General features: G+C 47.1%; 1 protein-coding gene across 1 annotated transcript in view; it reads right to left on the bottom strand.

Moving 5' to 3' along the window:
- Nucleotides 1-320: 320 nt before the first annotated feature.
- The window catches only part of wdr25 (WD repeat domain 25), a 118,558-nt gene continuing 105,224 nt past the window's right edge, over nucleotides 321-13,654 (bottom strand). The window contains exons 7-8 of the mRNA XM_072490660.1: nucleotides 2,858-3,085; nucleotides 321-994 (exon numbers count right to left, since the gene is read on the bottom strand). Of these exons, the coding sequence (XP_072346761.1) occupies nucleotides 2,864-3,085 (222 nt within the window). The 3' untranslated portion in view covers nucleotides 321-994; nucleotides 2,858-2,863. The remainder of the gene's footprint in view (nucleotides 995-2,857; nucleotides 3,086-13,654) is intronic.

Here is a 13,654-nt window from a genome sequence, read left to right as displayed (position 1 = left end):
GTATTCTTACTGCGAACATTAGAATCTAAGATCTATTTTGGAACATGCGATATCCTTACAAATCTATGTACATCTGTAAAGATATAGGTGGAGTGAAGGAGCAGTGTATTATAGTTAATATTTTCTTGTTTAATAAAGTTTTTATTCTTTTGCTAAAAGTTAATCGGCAGTCCTGCAACTGTGTTCATTGATGTCTCTAAACAAAAAACAAGACACAATCTATCGAGCCGGGGTTCCACTCCAGGACCTGACAGCCCAGTAGTAACATCAGCAGGGATATAAGAGGGATATGGGAAAGTAAGGGGTACAGGACAAGGCCATGATAAAAATAAGTTTTATTTGAATCCAGAGTCAAAAGTCCAATGGCATATTCCTTCAGAAGATAGTAGGTTAACTGTTGCAGGGTGATCATCATTCCAGTAGTGAGGACTTCCATGGTGGGAGAAGGCATTTAGAGATGAATTAGTCTTGAAGGCAGGCACAGAAGTTCCAATGTTCCAGTAGTTCACAGTGCAGATGAGGGCCAGGCAATTTTAAATTTTGCTGCTACCTGTAAGATGGTAAATGATAGACAGAGACGGGCTGCTGCCTAGACTCCTGTTTCTCTTCTGAGCTCAGGCAGTGACTGAAGATAAAATTCAAAATCCGTATAATTAAAGAAGTTCAGATAGATCAAGTCTTAGTCATGAGACAGGATGACTTTGTGTTTAGCTATTCGATTAACAAGGCCTCTGGCTACAACCCATTGTGTTTTTGAGCAGGTAATCTTGGGGCCATTAGCACCACATTGGAGATGAGGTGTTACAAACATTTGTCCATAGCTGGTTAGGGTGGACATCTCGTCTTCCAATTCATTGTGTTGGTGAGGCCGGTATGATGCAAGATGTGTTACATTCCAGGGAATGTGAGGTGTTAGCCTTGTTTTCAAGTTGCTCAGAAACTTCGAGAAGCCAGCATGTGACCTGTTGCAGTCATTTATTAGTTCAGCAATTGTCTGTTTTGAAAAACAGAAATAAAATTCATAAGGTAGCTAGGCTGACGGTGATATACATATATTTTGCTTTCTTCCTGTCTCTTGGCCATGATATTTATGATAATTGTCCATGGATGGATTTGCTTTGTTTTAAGTTTTACCACCTCCGCCCCCTAAATACACCACAAGCGGATTGATTATTTAAAAAAATCATGAAATCAGAATTGTTTGCATGCACCGAATAGACCAAATCAGAAAGTTTTTCCATTTATAGGCAGTATTATTTTAAAATCATTGGACTAAACTGACATGATCCCATAATATACAATAGGATATTATTTCTGAATATACTCCATAATGCAAAGCAATGTCTACAAACTGTAGAAGGAAATTCAAGGGTCAAGCAACTAAATAGGAATAAAAAAATCAGTTGGCCCTCATTGGTCGATACAGCCAAATATTAAAGAAATATTGAAAATACCAAGTAAATAAACTTTTAAATTTTTTTCTTTAAACCAAATAATTCATAATTTATTCAAATTATGAAAACTTCATTTTATACTGCCAGGTTCAACAATCAATGTTTTATATTGCACAAGGCTGGTCATTGAATCTGGTTATCTTGATTGCTGATCATCCCAGCGAGCACTTTATCGACTGTTCCATTCAGTTCACTGCAGGTCATAGAGATAGAATCATAGAATCACTACAGTGCAGAAGGAGGCCATTTGGCCCATTGAGTCTGCACCGATCCGCTGAAAGAGCACCTTACCTAGGTCCACACTCCCATCCTATTCCAGTAATCCCACCTCACCTTTTAAACACTAAGGGGCAATTTAGTATGGCCAATCCACCACATCTTTGGACCGGAGCACCCGGAGGAAACCCATGTAGACACAGGGAGAATGTACAAACTCCACAATAAGACAGCCACCCGAGGCTAGAATTGAACCTGGGTGTTGGAACTGTGAGGCAGCAGTGCTAACCAATATGCCACTGTGCTGGATATGGTTAGCGTTTCCAGAAATTGTTGAACTTGTTAACAAAATTAAGGTTGAAATGGATTCAACAATATAACAGCTAATGGATGAGTGGCATCTGCTGACATATGGTGATAGTCATGGGACATTGCTGCCTATTTCCATATCAACAATGATGTTGCATTTTGGAGGTTATAAATACATGAGACTATAAATACATGCGAGATCAGTCATTTGAATTTATAGTTTCAACAGCAGGATTCCAGATTCTGTAGTGAAGGATTCACTACTAAATCAAATGTGCAGAAGTCAGACAACTCAACTTGCTTAATGTCGCAAACTGTTGAAATGTTGGCTTACTTCAATGTTTCAGTGCCTTTTAATACATAAACTGATTGGTAAGTGGTATTGATTCTCTTTGTCATGACCAAATTTAAGACGACAGAACAATGTAGGTATTCTATATGCCTTACCTACACTGCAAGAGTCGGGATATATTGGCCTCAATCAAACTTGACCACTAATTTTAGTGTGCTGGTTCTTTAGGCTTGCTTAACCCTCATATTATATCTGATAACAAACCTAATATGCATCCGTGAATTAATCAGAGCATAAAGGGAAATTAGTTCTGCAGTTTGTTAATTTTCTGGGCAAGTGTGGGTTTTTTTGTAATTAAAGGGCAGAATAATGAATAGTGATGTACATTTACACCTGAAATGAAATGAATGAAAATTGTTTATTGTCACAAGTAGGCTTCAAACGAAGTTACTGTGAAAAGCCCCTAGTCGCCACATTCCGGCGCCTGTTCGGGGAGGCTGGTACGGGAATTGAACTGTGCTGCTGGCCTGCCTCGGTCTGCTTTCAAAGCCCAGTGTGCTAAACCTGAAATGCAGCTCCCACTTACAAACGATCACTGCCACACTTTGATTTCGCCACTCCAGTCACATGTTGCAATAATAGATGGGTGTACAGGATGAAATGAGACATCGGTGCAGGCCTGCTCATGGGCAGGCAAAGTATGAACTAGTTTCGAATTCAGATAGTTGTAAAAACAGACTGTCCCATCAGCACTTCCTGTGGCAATTAGAGTCCCGTCGGGTGAAAATTCACAGCCCACTGCATATCCTTCCACCTGTAAAATATGGAGAAGATTTACTAAATATGATGACGATGGTTAATGAAGCCTGGTCATGGCACATGTTTTTATATTAGTACAGCAAAATGAAGCAATTTTAAAATGTTTTACTTGAGTTTCGCAATATGCAAAATCATCAGAATATTTAAGTTATTAAATCTTTATCTGCCACAAGGGATCTAGTTAGAAAAACAAAAGGTTGTTTAAGGTGAAATGGTTCAATCCTCAGAACCATCTTCAGCTGCTTCATAAATGTTCTTCTTCCCATCATCATAGATTATCATAGAATTTACAGTGCAGAAGGAGGCCATTCGGCCCATCGAGTCTGCACCGGCTCTTGGAAAGAACACCCTATCCAAGGTCAACACCTCCACCCTATCCCCATAACCCAGTAACCCCGTCCAACACTAAAGGCAATTTATCATGGCCAATCCACCTAACCTGCACATTTTTGGACTGTGGGAGGAAACCGGAGCACCCGGGGGAAATCCACGCACACACGGGGAGGATGTGCAGACTCCGCACAGACAGTGACCCAAGCCGGAATCGAACCTGGGAACCTGGAGCTGTGAAGCAATTGTGCTATCCACAATGCTACCGTGCTGCCCCTAAATGAAGTCAGAAATTTGGCTGCTCATTGATCATTAAAGTATTCAGCAACATTCGAAATTCTGTAAATAATGACGCAGTGCTTGCTTGCAACAAGAATGAGGCAGCATCTAGGCTTCTGCTGATAAGCACTTGTACCACACAGGTGTCAGGTCAATTCCAACAAGAGAGAGCAGAACAGCAACTTGCATTTTTATAGTGCCTTTAACGTAATAAAATGTACCAAGGGGTTCATTAGGAGCGATTGTCAAATACAAAGGCAGTTCCCATTATAAATGTGGATGCACAAATCGCCATAGAAAGGTTGATACGAAGTGTGCACAAATAGATTGAAAGAGTTCAAAAAGGGCAGGAGCAAGGGTCATAGAAAGGTGGATAAAAATAAGCATTCTCAAAGAGGAAAGTTGAGAGAAACTGCAGCAAGAAGTGAAGGGAAGAAAGGGGAAAAGTCAGGAAATTAGAAAGTGAGCAAGGCAAAAAGGTAGAGAAAGAAAAACATGCACAAAAAAAACAAGCATATGTGGCTATCAAAGGTAAAATATAAAAACTAGAAAAGGGCAGGACTGGTGGATTCTGTTGAAGCTCTGAGAGTCCAAATTTTCAATCAATTGATCTTCCAAGTACATAATTCAAAGTAATATTAATTAAGTTAAACTGACATGGGACACATAAATAAACCGTTCTTCCTCGTAGTCTAAAAATACCGGCTTCACCTGAACAAATGATCTCATTAGCACTGCCCGAAGAGTGAACACAAATAATAAGCTGTGATGATAGCCCTAATTGTTCTCAACTAAAAATGATCACAGAATCACAGGAGTGTTACGGTGCAGAAGGCAGCCATTCAGCCCATAGTTTCTGCATGGCTCTCCAAATGAGCATTATGATTTAGTGCCATTCCCCTGTACCCTTGCACATTGTTCGAATAGAAACAATCATCTTGAATTATCGATTGAACCTGCCTTCTCCACACTTCCAGGCAGGGCATTCCAGACCCAAGCCACCTGTCGGGTGGAAAAGGTTTTTCCTCACATCACGTTTGCTAATTTTGCAAATCACTTTAAAACTGTGCCCTCTCGTTCTCGATCCTTTTATGAGCAGGAACAGTTTCTCCCCATCTACCCTGTCCAGTGCAAATGCTTTTAAACATCTCTGTCAAGTGTCTTTTTGGTCTTCTTCTATCCAATCTATCCTCATAACTGAATGGATCACTAGTATCATGGACCTTAAATTTATTATGCAACAATCTCCTAGAATAATTTTGTCTCAAGTGTGTCGCTGAGAGGAGGTATGGTGTGCCATAGAAGGATTTATTTTTAAATAGGATGGTGTTTTGATATGAGTTCTGCCAGACTAAAGAAAACTACTTCAAAAAGGTCTATATTCCCAATAGAGATCAAATAGAAATATTCAAAGGAATTCTCCGTTGGCGGGATCCTCCGGTTTGCCAGCAGTGCACCCACATGCGTGGGTTTCCCAACGGCGTGAGGTGACCACAATTGGAAACCCCATTGGCCAGCTGTGGGAACGGAGAATCCCGCTGCAGGCGGGAGCGCCGCACCCGAAAATGCGGCTAGCGGACTGGAGAATCCTGCCCATTATTTTTCCATTAGCCCAACAATTCAAAAGACAAACAAAACCGCTTAAGCACAAATTCTATCAATAACTTCATTATTTATTTATTTTTTAAATATATTTTATTCAAATTTTTCGGCCAAACAAAACAATACAAAGGTTTTCCTTTTTACAACAATAAAACAATATAAATAACAGTGGCCGTTTCGACAAATAAATAAATAATATATAAACTAAATGGCAACTGCCATAACAAAAATAATAACTCTCCAAAAATAAAATCAAACAATCCATTATACATAACCTGGTATAAATATCTATACAAAAACACACCTGAGGACACCCCCCCCCCCCCTGGGTTGCTGCTGCTACTTTCCCATTTCCTTTATCGTTCTGCGAGGTAGTCAATGAACTGTTACCACCTCCTTGTGAACCCTTGAGCCGAACTCCTTAGTGCGAACTTTATCCGTTCTAGTTTTATAAACCCTGCCATGTCATTTATCCAGGTCTCCACGCCCGGGGGTTTGGCTTCCTTCCACATAAGCAATATCCTTCGCCGGGCTACTAGGGACGCAAAGGCCAAGACATCAGCCTCTTTCGCCTCCTGCACTCCCGGCTCTTCCGCAACCCCGAATATAGCCAACCCCCAGCCTGGCTCGACCCGGACCCCCACCACCTTCGAAAGCACCTTTGCCACCCCCACCCAGAACCCCCGCAGTGCCGGACATGACCAAAACATGTGGGTGTGGTTTGCTGGGCTTCTCGAGCATCTCCCACACCTATCCTCTACCCCGAAAAATTTACTGAGCCTTGCTCCGGTCATATGCGCCCTGTGTAAAACTTTGAATTGTATCAGGCTTAGCCTGGCGCACGAGGACGACGAGTTTACCCTACGTAGGGCATCAGCCCACAGCCCCTCCTCAATCTCTTCCCCCAGCTCTTCTTCCCATTTCCCCTTCAGCTCATCCACCATGATCTCCCCCTCGTCCCTCATTTCCCTCTATATATCCGACACCCTACCATCCCCCACCCATGTCCCTGAGATCACTCTATCTTGAATCTCCTGCGTCGGGAGCTGCGGGAATTCCCTCACCTGCTGCCTCGCAAAAGCCCTCAGTTGCATGTATCGAAATTCATTCCCTTGGGGCAACCCATATTTTTCCGTCAGCGCTCCCAGACTCGCAAACGTCCCGTCTACGAACAGATCTCTCAGTAGCACAACCCCAGCTCTCTGCCATGCTCCAAATCCCCCATCCATTCTCCCCGGGACAAACCTATGGTTATTTCTTATCGGGGACCGCACTGAGGCTACCGACCTTCCCCTATGTCGTCTCCACTGCCCCCAAATTTTTAGTGTTGCCACCACCACTGGACTTGTGGTGTATTTCTTCGGGGAGAACGGCAACGGCGCCGTCACCATTGCTTGTAGGCTGGTTCCTTTGCAGGACGCCATCTCCAATCTCTTCCACGCCGCTCCCTCCCCTTCTCCCATCCACTTACACACCATTGAGATATTGGCGGCCCAGTAGTATTCACTTAGGCTCGGTAGTGCCAGCCCCCCCCTATCCCTGCTACGCTGCAAGAACCCCCTTCTCACTCTCGGGGTCTTCCCGCCCCACACAAAACTCATGACACTTTTCTCAATTTTCTTGAAAAAAGCCTTTGTGACCATCATCGGAAGGCACTGAAACACAAAAAGGAATCTCAGGAGAACTACCATTTTGACCGCCTGCACCCTACCCACCAGTGACAGGGGCACCATGTCCCATCTCTTAAAATCATCCACCATCTGTTCCACCAATCTTGTTAAATTAAGCCTATGTAAGGTTCCCCAACTCCTGGCTATCTGAATCCCTAAGTACCGGAAATCTCTTGTTACCTTCCTCAGCGGTAAGTCAACTATTCCCCTGCTCTGCTCCCCCGGATGCACCACAAACAACTCACTCTTCCCCATATTCAATTTGTACCCCCGAAAATTCCCCAAACTCCCGGAGTGTCTGCATTATCTCAGGCATCCCCTCCACTGGGTCCGCAACATACAGCAATAAATCATCTGCATACAAAGATACCCGGTGTTGTTCTCCTCCCCTGAGTACTCCCCTCCACTTCCTAGAGCCCCTCAGTGCTATGGCCAGGGGCTCAATCGCCAATGCAAACAGTAACGGAGACAGGGGACACCCCTGCCTCGTCCCTCTATGAAGACGGAAGTAGTCAGACCTCTGTCGGTTCGTGACCAGGCTCGCCACCGGGGCCCTATACAGCAGCTGTACCCATCCAATAAACCCTTCTCCAAAACCAAATCTCCTCAGCACCTCCCACAGATAATCCCACTCCACTCTGTCGAATGCTTTCTCGGCATCCATCGCCACCACTATCTCCGCCTCCCCCTCTGGTGGGGGCATCATCATTACCCCTAGCAACCTCCGTATGTTCGTGTTCAGCTGTCTCCCCTTAACGAACCCAGTTTGATCCTCGTGGACCACCCCCGGGACACAGTCCTCTATCCTCGTCGCCATCACCTTGGCCAGGAGCTTAGCATCTACACTTAAAAGGGAAATGGGCCTGTAGGACCCACACTGCAGCGGGTCTTTTTCCTTCTTCAAAAGGAGCGATATCGTTGCCTCTGCCATAGTCGGGGGCAGCTGCCCCCTTTTCCTGGCCTCATTAAAGGTTCTCGTCAAAAGCGGGGCCAGTAGGTCCATATATTTCCTATAAAATTCCACCGGGAATCCGTCCGGTCCCGGGGCCTTCCCCGCCTGCATGCTCCCAATCCCTTTTACCACCTCCTCCATCTCAATCTGCGCTCCCAGTCCCGCCCTCTCCTGCTCCTCCACCTTAGGGAATTCAAGCTGATCCAAGAAACATATCATTCCCTCCTTCCCTTCCGGGGGCTGAGCCTTATATAACCTCTCATAAAATGCCTTGAACACCCCGTTCACTCTCTCCGCTCCCCGTTCCATCTCGCCCTCCTCATCTCTCACCCCACCTATCTCCCTCGCTGCTCCCTTCTTCCTCAATTGGTGGGCCAGTAGCCGACTCGCCTTCTCTCCATACTCATACTGTACACCCTGTGCCCTCCTCCACTGTGCCTCTGCCTTACCCGTGGTCAGCATGTCAAATTCCACATGTAGCCTTTGTCTTTCCCTGTACAGTCCCTCCTCCGGTGCCTCCGCATATTGCCTGTCCACCCTCAAAAGTTCTTTCAACAATCGCTCCCTTTCTTTACCCTCTTGCTTCCCTTTATGTGCCCTTATGGATATCAGTTCCCCTCTAACCACCGCCTTCAACGCCTCCCAGACCACTCCCACCTGAACCTCTCCATTGTCATTAAGCTCCAAGTACCTTTCGATGCACCCCCTCACCCTTAAACATACCCCCTCATCCGCCAATAAGCCCATATCCATTCTCCAGAGTGGGTGCTGTTCTTTTTCCTCTCCTACCTCCAGGTCTACCCAATGTGGAGCGTGGTCCGAAATGGCTATGGCCGTATATTCCGTCCCTGTCACCTTCGGAATCAGTGCCCTTCCCAAGACAAAAAAGTCTACCCGTGAGTATACTTTGTGAACATGGGAGCCGTGAGTATACTTTGTGAAAACGCTGCCGGCCTCCTCCCGGTCCTGGACCTCGATCGGTCCAGCCCTGGATCAAGCACCGTATTGAAGTCTCCCCCCATTACCAACTTTCCTGCCTCCAGGTCCGGGATACGTCCCAACATACGCCTCATAAAATTTGCATCATCCCAGTTCGGGGCGTATACGTTCACCAGAACCACCGCCTCCCCTTGCAATCTGCCACTCACCATCACATATCTACCCCCACTATCCGCCACTATGGTCTTTGCCTCAAACAGTACCCATTTCCCCACTAAGATAGCCACCCCCCTGTTCTTCGCATCCAAACCCGAATGAAACACCTGCCCCACCCATCCTTTACGTAGTCTGACCTGGTCTATCAGTTTCAGATGCGTGTCCTGCAACATACATCTGCCTTTAATTTCTTTAGGTGTGCGAGTACCCGTGCCCTTTTAATCGGCCCGTTCAGCCCTCTCACGTTCCACGTGATCAGCCGGGTTGGGGGGGCTCTTTACCCCCCCTTGTCGACTCGCCATCCCCTTTTATAACCGAGCTCCTCACCCGGTTCCCACGTACCCGTATATTCCACCCGACGGCGCCCTCCTGCCTCGACCACCCCATCCCATAACAGCTCCCCCTTCTCCTTAGCAGCAGCAACCCAGTTAACCCCCCCCCCCTCCGCTAGATCCCCCTCTAGCGTAGTTGCACCCCCCATGTTGCTCCCAGAAGTCAGCGAACTCTGGCTGACCTCGGCTTCCCCCCTTGTCCTCAGCCCCCACTGTGCGAGGCCCCTTCCTTCCTGCGTCCCTGTTCCCGCCATAATTACCATAGCGCGGGAACAAAGCCCGCGTTTCCCACTCGGCCCCGCCCCTAATGGCCGGCGCCCACAGTTCCTCATACTCCTCCCCCCCCCCCCCAACATGGGTAAGAGAGAAAAGTTACAGGATCACAAAATTAACAAATTGAAAAATCATCCCCCCCCCCTTTTCTCGCCCCACATAATCACCCCACCACTTTGTCCCAAAAGCTCTTTCTCTCGCCAGACTATCCCAGCTTCTCGTCCACAATGAATGTCCACGCCTCTTCTGCCGTCTCAAAGTAGTGGTGCTTCCCTTGGTGTGTGACCCACAATCTCGCCGGTTGCAACATTCCAAACTGGATCTTCTTTTTGTGAAGCACCGCCTTAGCCCGATTAAAGCTTGCCCTCCTTCTCGCCACCTCTGCACTCCAATCCTGGTATACGCGGATCACCGCGTTCTCCCACCTACAGCTCCGAGTTTTCTTCGCCCATCTGAGGACCGTCTCTCTGTCATTGTAGCGGAGAAACCTCACCACTATAACTCGGTCTTCGCACCAGAACTCGATAAGCTCCCTCCACCTCCAAAGGGCCCGTCGGGGCCTCCGATCCCATTAGCGAGTGAAGCATCGTGCTCACATATGTCCCGACGTCCGCCACTTCTGCGCCTTCGGGAAGACCAAGGACTCTTAAATTCTTCCTCCTCGAATTATTCTCCAGTACTTCCAACCTTTCCACACACCTTTTGTGCTGTGCCTCGTGCGTCTCTGTCTTCACCACCAGGCCCTGTATTTCATCTTCATTTTCAGCAGCCTTTGCCTTCACGACCCGAAGCTCCAGCTCTTGGGTCCTCTGCTCCTCCTTTAGCCCTTCAATCGCCTGTAATATCGGGGCCAACAGCTCCTTCTTCAACTACTTCTTCAGCTCTTCCACACAGCGCCGCAGGAACTCTTGTTGGTCCGGGCCCCATAACAAACGGCCACCTTCCGACGCCATCTTGCTTTGAGCTTCCCTTCCTTGCCGCTGCTCCAGAGGATCCTCTGCAATCCGGCCGCTATCCTCTCCCTTATCCATGCGTGTCCGGGGGGATTCCCTTCTGGTTTACCGCACAGTGTTTTTGGCCGTTTAAATTGCCATTGGGGCTCCTATTAAGAGCCCAAAAGTCCGTTCCAACGGGAGCTGCCGAAACGTGCGAGTTAGCTGGTCATCGCCGCACCCGGAAGTCTTCAATAACTTCATTATTATCCACTGCAACATTCCAACAAACAACAATTAATCTCTTTTCACTGGTCAAACTGTGAAAAAGGCTATCTCTGGAAAAATAATAGGTATTTTCAGTGTTCTATCAAATGATCCAAAGCACATGCTTTCAAAATAAGTAGTAGTCCAACACAATAAATTTAGGAATTGAATACCCTGGACATTCTCTTCCCTCCTTCCCAGGCCAGTGCTTTGTCAGAACAAAAGACAGAGGGAGCAATTTAATGGAAATGAAATAGAGTCCAGTGCCGAGTGCGTTTAGCCGGGTAATTCACGGCAGCGCTGAGAACAATCCCACTATTAAACAGGACTTGGTGAGGAATGTCCCACTGGGGCCACACTTAGTTCTGTCTCCTGTGCTAACAAGCCCCTTGGCTAATGCAGAAAGAGATTGGGGCACCATCCCTAAACCCCCCCCACTGGAGCTTCTGGATCACCCCCGCACCCCCCCTACACACACCGCAACTCACCAGTAAAGGGGTCACCGAGCCTCTGGCGAAAGCCTCCAGCGAGAATCATGACACGGAATGTCTGCAGGCTAAATGGGCCGGTTAACCGACCTATTAACATTTGAAGAGTAGAGGTGATTTTCTTGCAGGAGCCGCATCTCCGGGTGAAAGATCAGATGAGGTTGAGGAAGGGGTGGGTGGGGCAAGTGTTCCACTCGGGTTTTACTCAAAGTCAAGAGGGGTTGCCATATCCTTGAGCAAGGAAACGGGGTTTACAGATGCCAGGGAAGTGAGGTACCTGGGGCAGGGGGGCGGTTTGTGATAGTGACTGCGGTGCTAGTGGGGACTCCCGTGGTTTTGGTGAATGTATATGCACCAAATTGGGATAATGCCGGATTTGTGAAGAGGCTACTGGGAGGGCTCCTGGACTTGGACTCTCACCAGATGACTATGGGGGGATTTCAATTGCGCATTGGAGGCGAGGGTGAATAGGTCGAGCCCTAAATCGATGGGGAGGTCGAGAATGGAGCAAGAGCTGGGAGGATTTGTGGAGAGGATGAGGATGGTGGAGGTTCGGGCACCCAGGAGAGAGGGAGTATTCCTTCTTCTTGCACGTGTATCGGGTTTATTCCAAATTAACTTTTTTGTAGTGAGCCGGGCAATGCTAATGGGGTAGAAGGTGCGGTGTATGCGGAGGTATTTAAGGCCTTTTATGAGGGCTGTATAGGGCCGAGCCTTGGGGGAAGGAGACTGATATGGGTCATTTTTTGGCTGGAGGAGAGGAAGAGACAGGCGCTGGAGGAGCCGTTAGGGTTAAAGGAGGCGATAGAATGTATTAGCATGATGCAGTTGGGGAAAGCGCTGGGGCCGGATGGCTTTCTGGTGGAATTTTATAAGCAGTTTGCAACGGAGTTGGCCCCCCACCTCTTGGGCGTGTTTACTGAAGTGGTGGAAAATGGGGAGTTGTTGGCTACGTTGGTACAGGCGTCAATTTCACTGATCCTGAAAAAGGGGAAGGATCCTTTGGAGTGGGGGCCATATAGGCCCATCTTGCTGCTAAATACAGACGTGAAAGTCTTGGCAAACATACTGGCAAGAAGGTTAAAGGGGTTTGTGCCGGAGGTGGTTTCAGAGGACCAAACAGGCCTTGTGAAGGGGAGGCAGCTCTCTAGTATTATTAGGAGTTTGTTGAATGTAATTATGACCCCGTCAGGGGGGCCGAAGTGATAGTGCCCATTGACGCGGAGAAGGCCTCTGACCGGGTAGAGTGGAGGTATGTGTTTGAGATTCTGGAGAGGTTTGGGTTTGGCCAAGGTTTGTGGCGTGGGTTTGGTTGTATGCGTCCCACATGTGCAAACGAATGAGACGAACTCGGGGTATTTTGGGTTGTTGAGGGGGATGAGGCAGGAGTGCCCACTGTTGCTGCTGTTGTTTGCGTTGGCGATGGCACTTCGGGCCTCAGTTGTGTGGTGGGGGATTATGAGGAGAGGCAGGGAGCACTGGGTGTCATTGTACGCCAATGACCTGTTGTTATTCGTGTCGGATCCATTGGAAAGCATGGGCAGAATCATGGGTTCACTGGAGAGGTTTGGGACTTTTTTGGGTTATAGATTGTATGTAGGGAAAAATTAGATGTTTCCAGTGAATGCTGCGAGGCGGGGGGACAAACCTGGGGGCTCTGCCATTTAAGGGAGCGGTTTCAGTACCTGGGGATCAAGGTAACACATGAGTGGACCACAATTCATAGGTGGAACCTGACAGGGTTGGTGGAGGAGATGAAAGGGGACTTTAAAAGGTGGAATACGCTGCACTTGACATTCCCACAGATTGTAAATAGCTGTTGCTAGATACTGATCTAGTTACAGTCTGCCAATCCAAAAATGACTCACTTGTTCCCACTTTCTGTTTTCTGTCTGTCAGCCAATCTTCAATCCATGCTAATATGTTACCCCAATCGCATGAGCCATAATGCTGCGTAACATGCACCTTAATTATTAAATTTTGAACACTAAATACACTATATCCACTGGTTCCTGCTTATCTACCCTGCTAGTTCCATCGTCAGATTTGTCAAACATGATTTCCCTGTCATAAATCCATGTTCTGAAAATTATATTATATTGGGCAAACAGGCTAGTTATCATGTCCTTTTGCCTTCTACTACTAATGCAAGACTAATTGGTCTATAGTTCCTGGTTTTTGTCACCCTCATTTCATACTGGGTTACATTTACTACCTTCCACTCCATGGGGACTGTTATAAAATCTAGAGGATTGTGGAAGATCAAAACCAATGCATCTACTAT

This window comes from Scyliorhinus torazame, chromosome 2 (genome assembly GCF_047496885.1).
Source record: "Scyliorhinus torazame isolate Kashiwa2021f chromosome 2, sScyTor2.1, whole genome shotgun sequence".
Classification (NCBI taxonomy): domain Eukaryota; kingdom Metazoa; phylum Chordata; class Chondrichthyes; order Carcharhiniformes; family Scyliorhinidae; genus Scyliorhinus; species Scyliorhinus torazame.
Note: the sequence above shows the minus strand (reverse complement) of the source record. Positions and strands in the feature narration are given on the sequence as shown.